Consider the following 19,057-nt stretch of genomic DNA (forward strand, 5'->3'; position numbering starts at 1 on the left):
AATTTGCCTTTCCCTAACAATCCGATGCGCATAGATCTACTCCAAACCGCATAGTTTTCTGAACCTATGAGCTGAAGCGAGATTAGAGAACTACCTGGAGTATCATTCGGATGAAGATATAGAGGATGATTGTGTCCTACAGTTGGAGATTCAAAGCCTGTTGGACCAGCAGTTGCACGAGCTCCATTTAGGTTTGCATCACCCATTTCCATAGATCCGGACGTAGTCTCAGCTGTGTACATATCTATTGACAGCTGAAGCCCTAGCTCACAGGTTGACTTCTTCTACTAGAGTCTAGACCACCGATTGTAGTCTTCTTCTTCTACCCTACGATCTTTGTAGGCTCTGATACCATGATAACTCCATAAAAGGAGTTAGAGCAAGCATGCAAGATGCTAGATGAAGAAGATGAAGAAGATGAAGAAGATGAGAGGAAGAAGATGAAGAATGAACAAACAGAATTATAGAGAGAAGAGAGAGCAGAGAGTTTTAGAGAGAGAAAAATATCTGTGTAAAATGAAGTTGTATGTATTATTCATGAGTACATCTCCTTTTATATATACATCCACATTGTATATGTACTGTATTTATACCTTTATACAAGTTGACTCTTAACTACATTTTAACTAACCATAACAACTTGCTAACAAACTCTTAACTACTTTTACCAACTTATAACAATATTATAACCACTCTTCAACCTTGGTAGCTTGCAAGGTTAACAGTTAAGTTAGTGTATTTTATAACAAAATATAATAAATGGAAAATTTTCAAAATTTGAAATTTAAAAATTAATAGAAAACTTTTCAAAATTTTGAAATATTAATGTACACCCCCAAATATTTTGTTGAATTGTCTCATGATACCCTATCTGGCTGGGAACGGGAACGGAAGTTGGTCCTTCATCTCCTTGGGCTGCAATCTCTTTCTCCGACGAAATCGAGTTGTAAGTTGTCTATTGGAATTTTGCACTCTCCTTCTTCACTAGCAGAAAACCAAATCCCCGCTTCCAATGATTCTCAATTGTAAATTACCCATTTTATAAATTTGATTGCGATACTCATAAATAAAGCTTCAAACTCCTATTTGCGTTGTTCAAATTTGCACTTTTACTTGTATTATTAATCTATTTTCTGGAAACTTCTATAACAACCAGGGATGGTGCTCGAATATAGTCTAACTCTTTATTGAAGTGCTTGTTTTTGCCAATTTGGTTATGAGGAAATTGATGATTATGCCACCTAGTGTTTAAGTTATATACATTTAGACTTAGAACATGACTGTCCACACAGCCCCTAGTTAGTGTTTGAACTTTGGTAGGTTGAATTTACTCATATGTGTATTGGTAAGAGGTAGCAGCTACCTGATGTATTGGTCGAAGCCCCAACATCCACGTAGTGCTTATTTTTGACTTTATTACTGTTCGTTGGTTTTCGACATGTTAGAAAAGAGTTGTCTGAATTGATATTCTTGGGTGTTGATTATTGGTTTCTATAGGTACAAGAAAAGAGTGCCTATGATAAGTCACTGGGGTCTCTAACATGACCTAAAAGTTGGTGCAAGGCTGTTGAAGTTTTAGGTTGGGTCAAAACTTGGGTGGTTCTGCAATTTATAGGAATGTATGAGGTTCCTAGTGCTACCAAATTATGGGTGATAAGGTGCTAAAATAAGATTGTACATAATTAACTGCTAGTTACTACTTGCTAGTTACCTTAAATTATAGTTGGCAGAGTGCGACAAAGCTGTTGTGTGTTTAATGGGAGAAGAAAAGTTCTTATCTTTTTTCCGAAAATGTGCTTGAAATAGAAGATTTTATGGACATGGTAGAAGAATGGTAGAATTCAAGGTTTGGATTGACTATCTCTTGGCTAAAAAAATGAAATGTTAAAGTGGGACCTAAATATGGGTTTTGAATATATTTGGCAGCATTGACAAGAATATGTAAAGATCATAGAAGAGTTGATGAGACTTCTACATATCAAAAATGGAAAAAAACAATCCTTGTCGGGACATGCAATTGAGGAACTTTCTTTTAAAGTAGGTATAGAAATATTGTTCCATGATTTAGCCAAGTATAAAGACCTACCTTGGAGGCAGGAATTTAAGTGCCTGCTGTTGAAACAGGGTCATGAATACAAATTCCTCCAAGCGTGCACAAAAGGTTTAATTACATTGACAAGTTGATACCAAATGGGCAACAATGTTATAAATGTGGAGGCATGAGGAGAAAAAAGTGAAATGCTTACTGTACATTGAACCAGAGAATTGATGGATTGGTCTGAATTGTATTTTCTAGGTATATCTCATTGGTGTTATGATGATTGTCTTTACTTCAGTTTGCCCCGAAGTCACTAAGGTGTAAAAGAGAGTTTCTGTTTTAATTTTCTTTTGCTTAAAGTGATGTTGCTTATTGAGTGAGGTCGGAAGTTCGAACCTCAACTTGTACATTCTTTCGGGACCCCAATTTGTGGAACTACACTGAGCATGTTGTTATTGTAGCTCAAAGCATGTTAGAACCTCTGTGAGAAAGATCAGAGCATATACTGTCGATATCTATATTTTTCGTTATCCTCTTGTGGGACTACACTGGGTATGTTATTGTTGTTAGAAAAGATTTGCACTAAGCCAGTGCAACAAGCGTAATTTACAAGTTGTGCAAATCAGATATTGCATTTAAAATATCAATACATCTGGATCAAAAGCCAGTTTGCACCAAAAAACAATCAGCAAAAAGCATCTAATGTTAAGGCATTGTATGTTTCTTCTTTTCACTTAAAAATTCTGCTATTTCTTCTAGCCAAACAGTCCACCAGATAACTTGAGGAATTGTGTTCTAGGTCTTTGAAGCTTTCCTGCACCGACCCTCGCTGGTCTAGCACTTCATGGCATGGTCTGAGACATACCAAATATTGACAATACGAAATTCAATAACTGAGTTTTGACCTTGCAATGCAAAAAACGGTGGGTGACTTCTTTAGATTGTTCTTCACATAATGGACATCTGCTGCACAACTGAAAACCCTTCTTTTGGAGATTGTTTTGTGTGAGGCATGCCTCCTTAGCCACTATCCAGGAGAAGCAAGAGACCTTTGTAGATGCCATGTTGAACCATATTTTTTTCCAAGGCTAACTCACAGTTGTTGCTAAAATCCAGAATACTATAACAACTTTTAACTGAAAAAATACCCATGGAATGACCCTTCCAACTGATAGAGTACCCTTTGTTGTGGTCCAAAACAATGTTGTTTAGCATTTGAAGCAAGAGACATAACCTCTCCATCTCCCAGTCATTTATATTCCTTCTAAAACTCAAATTCCAGAATTGCAATTTACAAAAATGTGCAATTGTCCCATTATGACGTGGATAGATTATACAAAACCAAGAATTGGCCTTTTAGTGGTGTATGACACAGCCATGCATCTTCCTAGAACCCGATTTTCCTCCCATTTCCAAGAGTAAACCCCATATTTGTCTCAAACTTTTTCCAGAGCCTTCTAAATGTGTTCATATTCTGGTGCCATGAGGCATTGTAGACTCTTTGGTGTGTTATGGATTGTCCAAAGAAAACTTTTCGGCTAAAATTCTTGTCAAAATGAATTATCGTCTATGTTAAATCTCCAATGCCACTTCATCAAAAGGCTTTCATTATGAATCTTAAGGTTTTTATATCTATGTTTTTGGTTTTCTTTTTATGTGGGTGTTGAAGTTATTGTGAAGATGCTAGTGGTATTGCATGCGGTGGATTATCTTGTTGATTCTTAGGCAATAAACTTGACACATAAGCGAAGATTATACAGTCATACTTGTTAAGGTCAATAAGGCGATAGGGTGCAGTGTTATAGTAAATTTAAAAGTAAAATTTTATGGTGGGAACATAGCAGATTAAAAAGATGTATAAACTTGCTATTTGCTTGCGAAATAACTTTCAACTTAGCAGCCTCCCTTTTTACTTATTGCACCTTTAATAAGCTAAACAAAAGATCATTCTTTCTCGTACTTATTTTAATTCTGCTTCAAAATGTCTGCTGAAAATAGATTAATGACCTAAAATAACAGTATTTGAAGGACAGGAATACAGAGATTCCATTGTTATCCCAATGCTATTCGTTTCCCCCTTCTCTGGATATTTTGAAGGTTGCAAAAATGTTAATTTCGGTAGAAAAGGTTGTTAAAATGCTTAAGCCTTCATGTAGTGGGATTTTGTTATACATCTAGCTTGTAAATGTTTCTGTCAAGTGCAACTGCACAAAGTTGCCACCGAATCACGACACCTGCCACAATTGGTCTGCAAGAAGCTCCCACCAATCCGATGCCATTATACTGTTTTTTATTAGTAAAAGGTAAATCTGATGCTATTAAACTGTGGTAGCCTCTATACGACAACCTCCAAAACTTATGCTCCCTGTATCTCTACCACCACCAATCAAACGTCAGCTACATCTGGGTTTACTCAGTCACCCTTGACTACAGAATATACCCTTTCACTTTTATGATCTTCTACGAAGGGTTTTTGACATTGTTATTTAGGAGCTGGCATGTTGTATAGTGTGCATTGCTTGAGCCCTGTAGCTAGATGCAGTCCAACCTGCGTGTTTCGCTTTGTTTAGGCGGCACATCATTACGGTATCCTTGAATTGTTAAAACGAAGGAAGGAACCAGAAAAGTTAAAGGATCAAGATTTTCATATGGAGAATCCTCTATCCAGTAAAGAGAACCAGAATGGCAGGGAAAACAAGAGGTGTAGAATAGAGAGGATGGAATACATGGCTTTCATTCTGGAGTCCACCTAGTTCCGAAGCTGGAAATAACAGGTTTCTCGGTTAAAGAAGGGGATTCATTTTATTTTTGTTTATTTTTCACTTATGTATTCTTTTCTGTCCTTTTAACTGAAAAACAAATGGTAGAAGTGTCATGATGGTTCCAATTTTAGTGTTAAAGGAGAAAGATGCTTGGGAGGTTATTAGGTAAAACTTTGTTCAGGAAAAATATTATAAAAAGATGTGCTTAGGAAAAGTTAAACAGAATAATGCATCTTACTTCAAAAATAGGGTTTATAGTAAGAAGGAAAATGTCCAAGATTCTTACAAATTAAAAAATCAGAAGACAAATATCCTAGATTTGTTAGATGTGATGTAAATGATCTAAAGACGATTCATCACCTAATAACCAAGTCAGGTCTCCTATTAAAGCGAGCCTCTTCAGAACTTGAAAGTTTGAATCAGATATGGAGTTCTTGAAATTCTTGAATTGTTTTTTAATATTTTGGTAACATTTTTCCAAGTCTATAGCAATGGGACTGTTGTATTTGCTAATACTTCGGGCCTTCGTGGTCATTTACTCTAGCAGATGCATTCTGCCCACGTCATAAATTGATTTTGCTCCTTCTAGCCATGTCAATGAGCACGCTGATCGTTGCTTGGCGACTGGCGTGGGATAACATAAGTTGGTGAAGTGGCAAGTGGTTGTGGAGAATCTACCACCTAGAAGACTAAAATGTTCCAAGTAGTAAAAGAAGGTTAAAGATGATGGTGCCATAAATATAGGCATAACCATGGGTTAATGAATCGTTGGCTATTTAGGTGTTATAATTTGCTTTTCAAAGTTTCCACTATTGGGTAGCAATGCACCATAAGGATGAGAAGCTTATTAATGCTAGCTTTGTTTATAATTAATTGTAAACTTTCCCATCAAGTTGGATTTTACTCTCGTGCATTATTCTTGTTCTCTTTTTTTCTGAATATTCCGTAATGTATCCCTCTGATAGGCTTCATGTTCCTTTCTGCTGGGCTAGTTTGTACGTGTGCAGTCAGGAATTTGTGTAGTCACTTTTCCTTGCTTTTTGTAGTACTTTGGCTTGTTCTAATGGGCTCCCTGTGCTTGATTTTGTGCACGGATTTTTACTTTTTCTTAATTGTGGATGCAGCTATTGTTTCCTTCTCGTCTCGTGCTTAAATATTTACTCATCAATGTGCAGACTATTGTTTCTTTTAAATGGTAATATAGATAGTGACATAGTATGCAATCAAGAATAGCTGAAGTAGATATATGAACAGCTGGGAAGATAGTGCAGCAATGGTCCCTGAGGTGTAGTGGTCATGACTACTAATCACTAAGGTTGCTGCTTTTTGATAACTAAAACTTTAGCGGATGCCTGTTAACTTAGTCAGGTGTAGTAAATATCCATTAATCATTCTTTATTGTTTAAGTATATTGTCTTATGGCTTATCCTTTGGTCAAAATTGGATTCCACGTCATTTTTTTAGTATTTTGTTATGTACAGGTTGTTAGAGTGTTACAAACTGCTCCTGCATTCATGTCCTGCTAATCAATTTTTGTGGTGATGGATCGACAAGCACATGATTATGCTGCTATGGCGTTTGCTCAACAGCAGCACCAAGCAGCTAGCATGCAACAACAACAGTTTGGTTTTCATCCCCAACATCAACAATTTCCCCCTTCAGTTCATGGTCCTCCGTTTCTACCTCCACATTCTTCCCTTCAACAGTTCCCTTACTGTCGCCCCATTCAGCAACAACAACTCCATCCTCATACACCACCTCCTCACCTTCTTCACCTTCAGCAGCAACAGCAGCAACCTCCTGCGTTTCCTCCACATATGCCTCCTCACCATGCACCATCCCCTTTCCACAATCCCTATGATTCTCCCCCACTTCCAGCTCCTCCCCCATCTGACCCAGAACTCCAAAAGCGTATTGATAAATTAGTAGAGTATGCTGTCAAAGTTGGTCCTGAGTTTGAATCAATGATTCGCGAAAAACAGCAAGATAATCCAGCATACAATTTTCTCTTTGGTGGTGAAGGCCATTACTACTACCGCTATAATCTTTGGATGGCTACACGCCCACCAGGTGGACCATTTAATGCTCCTTTTCCATCCTCTTTGCCTATGATGCATCCACCAAATTCTATGATGAGTCCATCACCCTTGAATGCTCCTTATAGTGGCTCCAATCCTGCTGGTTCTGCTGCAATGTTGGGTCCACCGCATTTACATCAACCTTCTTTCCCACCTTTCTATGAACACCAGCCTTCTCAGCATTTTGGCCGAGCTGATTATGATCACTCATATAGGTCTTTCAAAGGTCTATCAAGGCCTCTTCCGTCAGATGTTGAAATGGAGTTGACCAATGTACTAAACAGTCTTAATGGTACCAAAGAGTCGATTAAAGGTGCGAAGAATTGGTTCATGCAGAGGTCTCCATTTATACCTGCTTTGGCTGAGGCACTCAGAGATGGGGTATTTTCCCTAGATGATTCTGAGAGACAACTGCATATAGTCTATCTTGCCAATGACATCCTATTTGAGAGGTAATATATCATTTAGTTACCTAATAATTTATTGCACAAGTAAATACATATGTCAGAATGAATTCTCTATCTTGCCCAAAGTTTGAACTGGACTTGAATTCTTCCTTTACTTTTGAAAAAAAAAATCTTAACTTTCGTCAGTTATGCCTTTCTTTGAAAAGGGGAAAAATATCTTCATCATTTTGTGGAAAAAGATATATGTCACTTGGTGCATCTTATTGATTTCTCATAACAGACAAGCAGTAATAAGCATGTCCTAATAATCACAAAATTTGTAAGAAAACTGAATACCTGAAACACTGGGCATCAGTAATTGGGACAGCTTGATATCATTGATCTTGCTCAAGCTCAACTAGTGCTTGTAGCATATATAGTGATATGCACAGAAATCTATGTTCCCCCTCCATCCCAAGTCCCACAGTTTGATTAGGTGATACTATTTAATGTGAATATGAATTATACAAACTGTGATTTATCCATCATCACAAGATGATGCCAGTTTGAACTAAACGAGGAAAACAGATGTATTCCTATAAATGGAAAGAGATGATGTAGAACTTGGAATACTACTAGCTTATGTCAACATAGAGGGTAATCCTATATTCCTAGCCATGATTCTTATTTTTATGATAATGTCGCCTTTTTTGGGGTTGGCGTGGGGGTGGAGGGGCATTAAGTGTGGAGATGGTACAAACTGCCATTTACTTGTGGGAATTTGTTTTGTTGGTCTAGTATTGATTGAAAGATGGTGGTAATGGTTAATTTCTGGAGATGATCGCTTTGGTGGTTAGTGTTTAGAGTTAATTTTAGCAAGCACTAATGAAGTATGAGAGGATAGAATGATTAAGTTTGAGGGTGGAGCTTGTAGCGTTTATGATGAAAATTAAAGGATGGTTGTGAGGAGTGAGTAGATGCTATGACACCAGCTGTGCTTTGTGATATTTCTCAGCATGATGTTACTTTGCGGTTGTAGTTGATATAGAAAACCCCTATATTAGGTTGTGCAGATGTTGGGAACTGATAACACAGCAATATGTGTTGATTCGACACTGAAAGAGAGAAGGGAGAAAGGGAAAAAATATAGAGAGGAGAAGAGAGAAGAATAAGAGTAAGATCAATTTATGAAGTATTACTTGCCATCTGTGCTCAAATAAAAGTAGAAAGGGCCCTATTTATTGTGTAATGGATCCTTAACAAGCTTATGAGAGAGTGATGTTATCTTTAATTAAAAGATATGATAAAATCAAGTTAAGAATAAAATCAATCTAAGTGATATGATAAAGGATAAAATCTAAATTATAAATGATATCATGAAATAATTTAGAAGAAAATTTCAAAGTTATCATGTATTAGTGTGGAAACCAAGTGAACACTTTCTCAAAATCAAGAACCAAATTTAAACCGCTGTTATTTAAAACTGCTACATTTTGATTTGGTGGTTTTGGTTTGAGTTAAGTTGGCTTAGCAGTTTTATTAAATTTCAAACAAAATGCTCTAGATTGATAAAGTTGAAATTTAAACTTAAAAACAGAAAATATCTAATAAGTAGTATAATTTAACCAAGGCAAATGCAAATCTAAGAAAAATAACTTACATAAAAACATTTCATTATTTAACGGACTATGACAAATATTACGAAGGAAACCTAAATAAATTGTTTGGACAACTAGCAACAATGTTTTTTTTTGTGTGAGAAAGTTTACATTTATGGTGTGTTTCAGAAGTAATAACATCAGAAGTATAGAGGGAACAAACCAAAAAAAATCTATCACCTACACCCCTCCTAAACTGGCAAAAAAATGAGTAATATCCTCCAGCTCTTTGGGGAGGACATAGTTGCACCAAAAATAAAAGGTTACTAGGCACTTCAACTTCTAACTCTGGAAAGGGATGCTCTTGTTTTCAAAGCATCTCTTGTTCTTTTCCTTCCATATTGTCCACCAGATGTATGCAGGGACAATCTTCCGTCTCTCCTTGTGGCCTGGCATATTCCCTTCTGTATTCCACCATGCTAGAGCTTCTGAGGTGTCTCATAGCATGGATCACCTGATACCCCTCAAGTTAAAGAAACATCTGCCCCAGTTTCTCTGTCACTTTGCAATGTAGAAAGAGATGGTTTGTTGTTTCTGTTTCAGTTTCACAAAAAAAGCACCTGGAGCATAACTGCTACCCCTTTTCATGAGATTGTCCTGAGTTAGTACTGCTTGCCTAGCTACTAAACCAGGTGAAGCAAGCCACCTTGTTTGGTGTTTTAACTTTCTATATCATCTTTTAAGGCCATGGTACAATCTGTGCTACTGGCCTGTCAAAATGTCTGTATGCTGATTTTACTGAACTTCCCTTTTTTGGCCTTCAACCATAGTAGTCTGTCCTCATTTGTGGTAAGGTTCTTGGCCTGTTCCAAGGTGTTGTAGAATTCTGTTAAATTGTCTATTTCCCAATCATTTAACATTCTCCTGAAAGTGACATTCCAAGCTTGGTTGTTCCTGACTTCTGCTACTGTTGCCAACTTCTGCGGATTCAGATTGTAGATTGCAGGGAACAACTGTTTCAAAGTGTGTTGTCCAACCCACACATCATTCCAAAAAGATGTCTTCCTTCCATTTCCTGGTTTAATTCTGGAGTTTCCCCAGATTTTTAGCCACTGATTTCTGATGGATCTCCATAATCCTACACCATAAGGACTCTTGACTTCCTTAGTAATCCAGAGGTCCTCCATTTCATATCTGGAAACTATAGCTTCTTTTCAAAAATCTTGTTCCACAGAAGCAAACCTCCAAAGCCACTTCAAAAGGAGACTCTGATTCTGAACTTTCAAACTCTTTATACCCATTTCCCCTTCTTTTTTGTTGTTGATCACTGCATCCCATTTCCTTGCCATAGGAAAGTCCTTCTGATGGAGTCTAACTTCTTGGAGAACTCCTTGGCATGGTGAATAGAGACATCATGTATGTTGGCATAGCATCAAGCACATGATTAATTAGTGTCAACTTCCACCCAAAGATAAGTATTGGCTCCTCCAGTTCATCAACTTCTTTTCACACTTTTTCACCACTTGATTCCATGTTTTTTTGACTCACTCTTTGCTCCCAAAGGCATCAACATGAAGCAATTACTTTTACAGTGTGTTGAAGATAGGAGAAGCAAGATTTAAGTTAGAGAAACAATCATCCTATACTAAATCAAAGTTGAAAGACTGGGTTTAAGCCTTGAAACTCGGGTTATCATAGGTTGGACACTAGCCTCACTTAGGCAGCACTTAGTGCAACACTAAGACACTAAGGCATGCATCTATTACCCATGGATTCTATCTAACTGATGACGGTGCTGAAAAATAAATTTAGTTGGCGAAGTTATATGTTAATTAGAAAAAAAGGCCAATGATGTAGGAAATTAGACATTCGGTATAAGTAAACTAGTCAATCTACCAAAATTAGAAATTTAGAAATATATGAATCAACACTTCTGATATGGTTTTTCTTCTTGATTTACATGAACATTTTACATAGCTCACTTAGTTGAAAAAAATTAATTTCCTTTTTCCATTTAACCGTTGGTATTAACACTTTAGTATTTCTTGCATTACACACGCATATATACATTTTATTTTCTTTCTTCACTAAAATGTGTGCTTTGATTACCTTTTGTTCTGAAAGACTTGCTATACAATGGCACTTTTTTACCCTTTTTCTCCCTTTGACAACGCTGGTTATATGTGTTGTGGTTTATTGAACAATGAATCTTCAAACTTCTACTTCCACCTCTTTCTTAATTCTCATACTTCAGAGTAGAATCAATTGTTATTAACAATCAGTCTGTGGCTTTTCGGTTTCAGTTAATACCATAGATTTGAAAACCAGACCAGTATTTCAACTTTTCAAATAAAACCTTAAATCAACCTATACTAAACTAAACCGGAATCTTAGTTGTAGTATGATTTAATCTCAGTCTGTGGCTTTTCGGTTTCAGATAATACCATAGATTTGAAAACCAGACCAGTATTTCAACTTTTCAAATAAAACCTTAAATCAACCTATACTAAACTAAACCGGAATCTTACTTGCAGTATGATTTGGATTACTTAGTGGTTTCTAAAATTTTTGCTCAGTCCTACTTGCTGGTGCTTTCTGGTATTCACATGACAGCTCTGCTCAACCTGTTGTTGTGCATCAGCTATGTGAGGTTTCTAGACGCTTATTGACATGCATGAGTTGTATGTGTCCCTGGCTTTTCCAAAATGAGCGAATCGAATGAATGGATTAACAGCAATTTGGTTGGCTTATGTAAAAAAATGTATATATTAGTTCTCTTTAATTATAATATGCCAGACCCTCCACTTCCTAGAACATTCTACACGCACACACATACATACATAACACACACACACACACACACACACACACACACACATATACATATACATATACATAAACCTATACACACATATATATATATATATATATATATATGTATATATATATAGATAGATAGATAGATAGATAGATAGATAGATAGAGAGAGAGAGAGAGAGAGAGAGAGAGAGAGAGAGAGAGAGAGAGAGTCTCATAGTTACTCATTTTAGTTTTTGGCATCTGCAGCTTGCAACGACGAGTCAACCCTCATGAGCTTGACAATGAGGCACTTGCTTTTAAGCCTATTTTGGGTCCCATGCTTGCAAGGATATACCACAATCCTCAAAACAAGGAAGAAAATCAATCTCGACTGCAGAAAATTTTACAGTTTTGGGGCTCCAAGGAAGTCTATGATCAGGATACTATTCGTTCTCTTGAAAATGAGATGATGAGTGGACTACCTACAAATTTTGCTGGTCCTCGGAGGGAACTACTGGCTGCAGATCCTTCTGCTGGTGCAGGTAGTTACTGCTAACCTAGCTGTAATAAAGAGTACCATTGAAAGAATGTATCGCAATTGTTACTTCTGTATGTTTTGGTCGACCTGAACAACTTTTCTTGGTTGTTTTTCTTATTACCCTTTTTTTTTCAAGGATTGTCACACCAAGTAACAAACCAGAGTGTTTTACACTGGAAGCCTGATGAACAGGCGCCTCCTTTACCTAGCTTAGCCAATCAAGATAAAACAGTTCCTCCAATACCATCTGCGGCACCACATCAATTTCATCCTGGTGTAGTTCCACCCACTGGATTTCCTGGGTCGATGCCTGTGCTGTCCTCTGTTCCGCAAGGAAATCTACAAGCTGCAGTTCATCCCATGCCAGCATCAACTACAAATGCAGGTGGAAAATTGCCTCCATACCCCTTATTTCCTCCTGGTCTTATTCCTGGTATGGTTAGGAAGATGCAGATTGGTAGTGGGGTGCCTTATTCTCCGATGAGCCCTTTGGATATCCCCACCATTATACCACCCTCCACTGTATCAGAGTCTGAGATTCTTGAGAGAGTGTCCAAATTTTTTAGGGAGATCGGAGAGGTTAATCCATCAGAAGGTCCTGTTAAACCATCTGATTCGGCCAATGATTATGAAGACTATGAGAGAGATCCTTCTGTTCGCAAGGGAGGGGCTTGCATCCCTCCACCTCCGAACCTCCAAGTTGACCCAGAAATTGGGAATTACTCTGATGGAAGTGTGGAGCAGAAACCTGGATTGAATAGCTCAGGACGGTTAGGACTTGGAGCCATGGCTATTCCAGATGAGTCAAGTCAATACGATGATGTCTATACTTCTTACAGAAAAGAAAGAAGCACAAATTACCATTCATCAATGAGTGTAAGAACTGTGAGGTAAATTAATCATCATTTTGACTAGTCTATAGACAGCTCATAGAGTTTGTGACCGATATTTTTGTCCTTTTTTGCTGCTGTTGAGTGGACTCACAGTTTTCGTCTCTGTAATTTTTAAGTTGATATGAATGTTGAAAGACATATTTTTTGCGTACATGCAACAGAATGAGTTAGATCTTGCCATAATCTTCCAAAGAATAAATAGCTAGTTCGATCCTTGTAAAAAAAAAAAAACTAATTAGCTGTAATGGATTCCTCTAGCATACACTGGTAGGGAGAATACCAACATAAAATCTGGACAGATGAAATTTGAGGCATCAATTTTTAAACATTTTATGCTGTATCACTTATATGGGAAGTTGTGAAATTTTTCTTATGCCTTGTAGGGAATGATGCTGTACTTTCGTCCAAAGACAAATTGATACAGAGATCATTTACAGGAAAACTAAGTCGTAGAGGAAAAAATGCAAGTGGGAACAACTTCAATTAGTTATAGTTGCTGCACACATGCATTGCGTATATACTATTTTATAGTTTGTCGGTTTGGAGGTCAACCAATATAGCCTATTTGAAGCATCATAGTTTCTGGTAGGGGTCTCAAAATGAGCTCAAATATAGGTAATCCGCCCAAACTTTTATGGGTTGGGCTCAACATAATTTGTATTGGGTTCAATCTCAATCCATTCAAGCCTTAACTCATTTTAAAAGGATCTTCAATTGAGCCCAACTTAATCTCCAATTTCAATTCGTTTTAAGGCTCTTTATTTGTATTGGTATAATGTATGTTCTCATATTAAATATATGAATTACTATCTATTTTTTATCTTTTAGGATTAATCTATTCATTTGTAAATTATTATTTTTATTTTCTTGAGTTGAAATTCAAATTGTGGTTAAAAAAGGTAAATAATATGTTAAAATTATTGATATTAAGCGGGTCAAATTGGGCGGGTCATGACCCAACCCGAATTTTAGCCCAATTGAGCCCAACCCATTTGAGTTCAAAGTAAATTTGGGCTGGTCATGACTCAACCCGATTTTTATTTTAACCCATTTTAATATTCTCAATTTCAATCTAACCCGTCCATTTGACACCCCTAGTTTCTAGCATTGCAGTGGCTGGAGATGTAGACTTTCTTCCTTGTATGTGCTTTTAGAATTTAGCTTTACTCATATTATTCCTTCCCGAAGTGGATCCAAGTCTCGATGTAATTTATAGGTGATGGTTTCGAGTTGTGGAATCAACTAGTGATACTTGTGTCAGAACAGACTGCTACATTCCTCAGCCCTTCTCAGAATCATGCAGGAACACATGATGCTTCGTGCACCAAATTGTCCATTTTACTTGTTCTTTTCTTTTATTGGTAACCATATGCCATGATGGTTAAAGACCGAGAATGACCTCATTGAGAGGACACACAACTATACTAGAACTTATATTTGAATGGAAGGTATTTTTGGGAGTGGAAGTCCACTTATCAGGGCGACATGAGCAAGGAAAAACTTAAATTTGATTTCCGGGGTAAGCATGTTAGTGTCTTGGGATCTGATCTTGTAAAGCTTAAGTAGGTAGACAAGGACTACATCCATTAACTTATCCTAAAAGTTTGACATGTAGATTGGAACTTAGAATGTATGACTTCAATTCTTATTATGCATCTTTTATCCCTTTTTTTCTGAAAAAACAAAAAAGAAGCTTGTATATCAATCACCTTTCCAGTTGGTAAATAAAAAGGGGAAATTACAGTCCCTTAAACTTGCCTCCAACCCTTAGTTTATTAAAAAGTATTAACTATACATCACAACGTAGACGAAAATATGTGAATTCTTCAAGAGTAAATGATGGTTGATGCATAATAGTGCTCAAATGCCTAGTGAGCATACAACTCATATTGTGGATTCATTTTCATTCCTTCATCATAGCCATCAACTGAAATAAAACCTTCAACCTTGTTTCTCAACACTACTAACATATTGTATGAAAAATATGATCGTCCTGAATAATAGTCATTTGGTTATGAGAATGATTCACTTTTTTTCAGAATAATTTTTCACTATATTTCAAAATCAATGTTCAATCGTAAGATTTCCATTTGATTCCAAATTTGGAAAAGTGCTCCAAACCTATTTTCAAACACCATCATCACAAAATTCAAACGGAAGTGTTCTCTTTTCTCCTTTGTAAAAAAGTATAAGCAAACACCACTCCACCTTCAATTTCAACTTCATAAATTTCAAATAAAGTGAAATATTTGAAATCTATGGACAAAAACGTATTTGGTAGGATGGAAAATATTTTCTTGTAAAACAATTGAGTTTCTTACTAAATTAATAATGTGGTAAAACAAAAAATATTATTCCAATATATTTTTACATTATCTAGCAAAACAATATAGGTGTGGGCAGTGACAGAGATATAATTTCAATCAAGGGGGGTTCAAGAAAATAAGTAAGCACGTTAATAATATCCACAAATAAGCGAGTCAGATCATATATGAACGAGTCGGATCAGATACAAGCAACTAGATAAAATTCAACTTTACCTCAACACTCACAATAAAATAGAAAAAGTACGTGTTTGACATAATATTAAAATCAATATGAGAAAATGTATTTTTTAAAATTTTAATTATGGATCTTATGTTGTATTTATATGTTATTCAATTTCTGAAACTAAATAAGGAACACAAAAGATTATACCATCCAAAAAGAAATATTAAAATAAGATAAATAATTAAAAAAATTAATAATGAAGATATTCTTAATTGTTGATTTAAACGTTAGAGACAATTTTTTTTTGAGTTGTGATTACTGATTCATAATAAAAGGATATGAGAATATTTTCAAAATCCAATCCTATTTAATTAATCTTACCTATAATCATATTATTCGTTAATCAAATATAAAGTAAATGTTTGACTTAAAATAAGTATGAAAGAATTTTATTTATTTATTTTAGGTATGAAAACTTAAAAAAGTTGTAAATTTTACTTAACATTATAAAAATAGATATTCTTTTTATTGTAAAGCGTAATTCAGTTTTAACAATATTGGGCCCGTCATGTTGGACATTTAATCTATTTCGAAAATACAAATGAAAAAGGGTTGAAACTAAAATATGAAAAAATATATATGTTGTTACTCGCGTTAACTTGAATCCTTTACCACTGGACCAAGTCTTTGGCTTGCATCATTAATTAAATAGATTTAAATCAGTAAATTGATTTAATATATATAGTGTAATTTTTCGACGAAGAAAATTCGATGTAGCTTAGCTCCCGAGCGTGGGAGGAGTAGTGGGGGTTAGGGGGTGGAATGGTCAAAGACTCAAAAAGTTGGGGATGGATGAATAAAGATAATGAACTTGAAATGTTAATTATGAAATTCATTTTTTCTATTTATGTTAGGAAAGTCATTTTCCTCGAATATATTTTTAAAAATATTTTAACGAATCAAATATGAAAAAATTAAAAAACGCACTTTGGCCATTTAAAGGTAAATTTTGTGATTGAGAGGTGTTATCTCAACTTACTAAATTAGGGGCGGCTCAAGCACATTGATGACCTAAAGCCAAAAATGAATTGGAGGATTTAATCTTTTAGTTTTTTATTTTTTAAAATTTAAAGTCTATACTTTTAGTTTTTTAAGATGAAGAGTTGTTAATATATTTGAAATTATTTTTGTGATGCAATATTCACTTCTTTTTTTTATAAATAATACTCCATTTGTCTTAGTCATTTGTCGAATTTTGACTTAATACAAAAATTTAAATGGTCTTAAATTAAAAATATATATAATTCACTATAATGTCATTTCTTAAATATATCATGTGAAAAATTAAAATTAAAATGTTAGACAATTTTTTTTCGAAATGAACTAAAAAAATATAAGATATATAAAATGCAGTACAAATGTTTATTTATCTTTTTTTAAAAAAATCTATAATAATTTTATTATTATTAAAAAATGGGGCCTTCAAATTTGGGCCTAAGCATAGAGTCAATGATCTTTTTATGTTTTTGGTGTTTTAGTAGTTGAGCATCATATTCTTTTGAGGATTTGTTTTTCCCCTTCCTTCTCCCTCCTTGCTGCTGACAGAATGAATGATAACTAAACGTTTCCAACAAATTAAAGGTCGAAAATCATCACTCACTCATTAGCTCAAGCAACAATTATATATGCTAAACAGGTCATATATCAACTCTGAATGTTTTATAACTGACACTATAAATATTTTCTCAATCAATTATAGACATATGAATACTTGGAACAGAAGACGTATGTAGAGCTTTAACTGAGTTTACTTTCACTCAAACATGTATACATATATGCAATAACATCATACTTAACTGACGCTAAGATCATCAATGTTGGAAAACTAAATCTCAAGTCCTGCTTACAGTTGCACCCAGTGCAAGTAATTCTATATTTGTGAAAATTAAATCACAAAAAAAGGAAAGAACAACTTGCAACTGCTGCAACTATAGGTTGGGCTTGAGAAAACAAATAATCATACAAACTACTACTACATATCCCTTTATAAGGTGTTTCCTTAAAAAACCCTAGCTAGGGGCATTATCGTATTTTCAACCACTTCTTCCATATAACAACCCTATAAGAAAAGAGACAAATACAACCGTCCCACTCAAAATTTATTATATTTAATTATTCCAAATCTGACAAAATTTTGAAATTTGAAGAGTTCATGTTTTTTTAATAATATTAACTGAATTCGTGAGATTTTTTTTATTATTTAAAATAATTGAATTGTTCAAAATTTAAAATTAAAGTTTGCACGTGCCTCAAAACTATTCACTCCATTCATCTTTATTTGTTTACTATTAACTTTACACAATTCTTAAGAAACTATAAATAGAAGAATAATTTTACTGCATCACACTTTGAATATAATAGATACAATGTCTTGAAAAATATAATAAAAAAATGACTATTAATTAATAATAAGAGTAAATTAGGAACTAAGTATAAATTATCTCTTGATTTCATAAATTGGACAAGTATTGTTGGACATCTATTTTTAGTATAGTGTACAAGTAAAGATGGACGAGAAGAGTATTTTTTAGGAGATAAATTACACTACTTACAAAATTATATTTATGATTTCACAAAAAACAATAGTGAAAAGTATAATTTAAATTATGTCTTTGAATATTTTTTTATAAATTTAATTAATATAGAATAGAGGGAATAATAAATAATAGTATTAAAAAGAGTGTTGTTAATTATGAAAACGTTGATATCAATGAAACCATCTGGGAGCAAAGTAAAGTGTGATTTAGGTTTGTTTCACCACAAGTATTACAGTTGCTATTTCAACCACTTTATCTATGTTAAGGCAATAGATCCATGCCATATATTTCATATTTGTATATTCCACTTTCACTTAACTATAATTAGTTATAATATATTTTTTATTATGAAATAAATTAACTTTGCAAATTAATTAGAAAGAGGGATAGTGGGAGAAAGAGAGGAAATTGTGTGTATATTTCTATATATGTATTGTTTTTTTAATGCCAAAGATGGCATTTATATAAGAGGAAAAAGCAACAACTATAATATAAAAAGAAGACCAAGTGGGCAACTTGCCCACTTGGAAAAACAACAACCAATACGCAATACTCTCTCTTGGATGTCTATGTGAAATGTGTCTCATTAAAAACTTTAAAAGAAATAATATACATATTTATTTTGAACATCCATAGATATTGTGCCCCGTTAAAAACCTTACTAGGAAAAACTCAGTGGAAAAAGCCCAGTGAAGGAAAAAGAGTACACACATTTGGTAATACGTCTTGAATGTTGCCTCATTAAAAACCTTATCAGAAAAATTCAGTGGAACAAAACCTTGGTTAAGGAAAAAGAGTGCAGCGCGTATTTTACTCCCCCTGATGAAAACTTCATTTGATATTTTGGAGACGATGCATTCCAATCTTATATCTTAGCT

At 34.8% G+C, this 19,057-nt stretch overlaps 1 protein-coding gene across 7 annotated transcripts; it reads left to right on the forward strand.

Moving 5' to 3' along the window:
- The first annotated feature begins 852 nt into the window (after positions 1-852).
- Positions 853-13,912, forward strand: LOC129902315 (uncharacterized). Of its 7 annotated transcripts, XM_055977508.1 has the most exons (7): positions 858-946; positions 2,838-2,961; positions 6,005-6,168; positions 6,282-7,330; positions 11,929-12,203; positions 12,336-13,089; positions 13,476-13,912. In XM_055977508.1, exons 4-7 carry the CDS (start codon positions 6,342-6,344, stop codon positions 13,480-13,482), a joined length of 2,025 nt encoding a protein of 674 aa, XP_055833483.1. In that variant the 5' UTR covers positions 858-946; positions 2,838-2,961; positions 6,005-6,168; positions 6,282-6,341; the 3' UTR covers positions 13,483-13,912. The 7 variants fall into 7 exon arrangements, with proteins under 7 accessions (XP_055833479.1, XP_055833478.1, XP_055833485.1 ...); XM_055977503.1 differs by lacking the exon at positions 2,838-2,961 and having other exon boundaries at positions 854-946; positions 5,976-6,168; XM_055977505.1 differs by lacking the exon at positions 2,838-2,961.
- The last annotated feature ends 5,145 nt before the right edge of the window (positions 13,913-19,057 follow it).

Source organism: Solanum dulcamara, chromosome 9 (genome assembly GCF_947179165.1).
Source record: "Solanum dulcamara chromosome 9, daSolDulc1.2, whole genome shotgun sequence".
NCBI classification, from domain to species: Eukaryota; Viridiplantae; Streptophyta; class Magnoliopsida; order Solanales; family Solanaceae; genus Solanum; species Solanum dulcamara.

Bases quoted from the DNA above. Each gene is read 5' to 3' on its own strand.
- LOC129902315 (XM_055977504.1), top strand. From the start codon at position 6,342: ATGGATCGACAAGCACATGATTATGCTGCTATGGCGTTTGCTCAACAG. The intron at 7,331-11,928 runs GTAATATATCAT...TGGCATCTGCAG, and splicing joins AATGACATCCTATTTGAGAG to CTTGCAACGACGAGTCAACC. The intron at 12,204-12,335 runs GTAGTTACTGCT...TTTTTTTTCAAG, and splicing joins AGATCCTTCTGCTGGTGCAG to GATTGTCACACCAAGTAACA.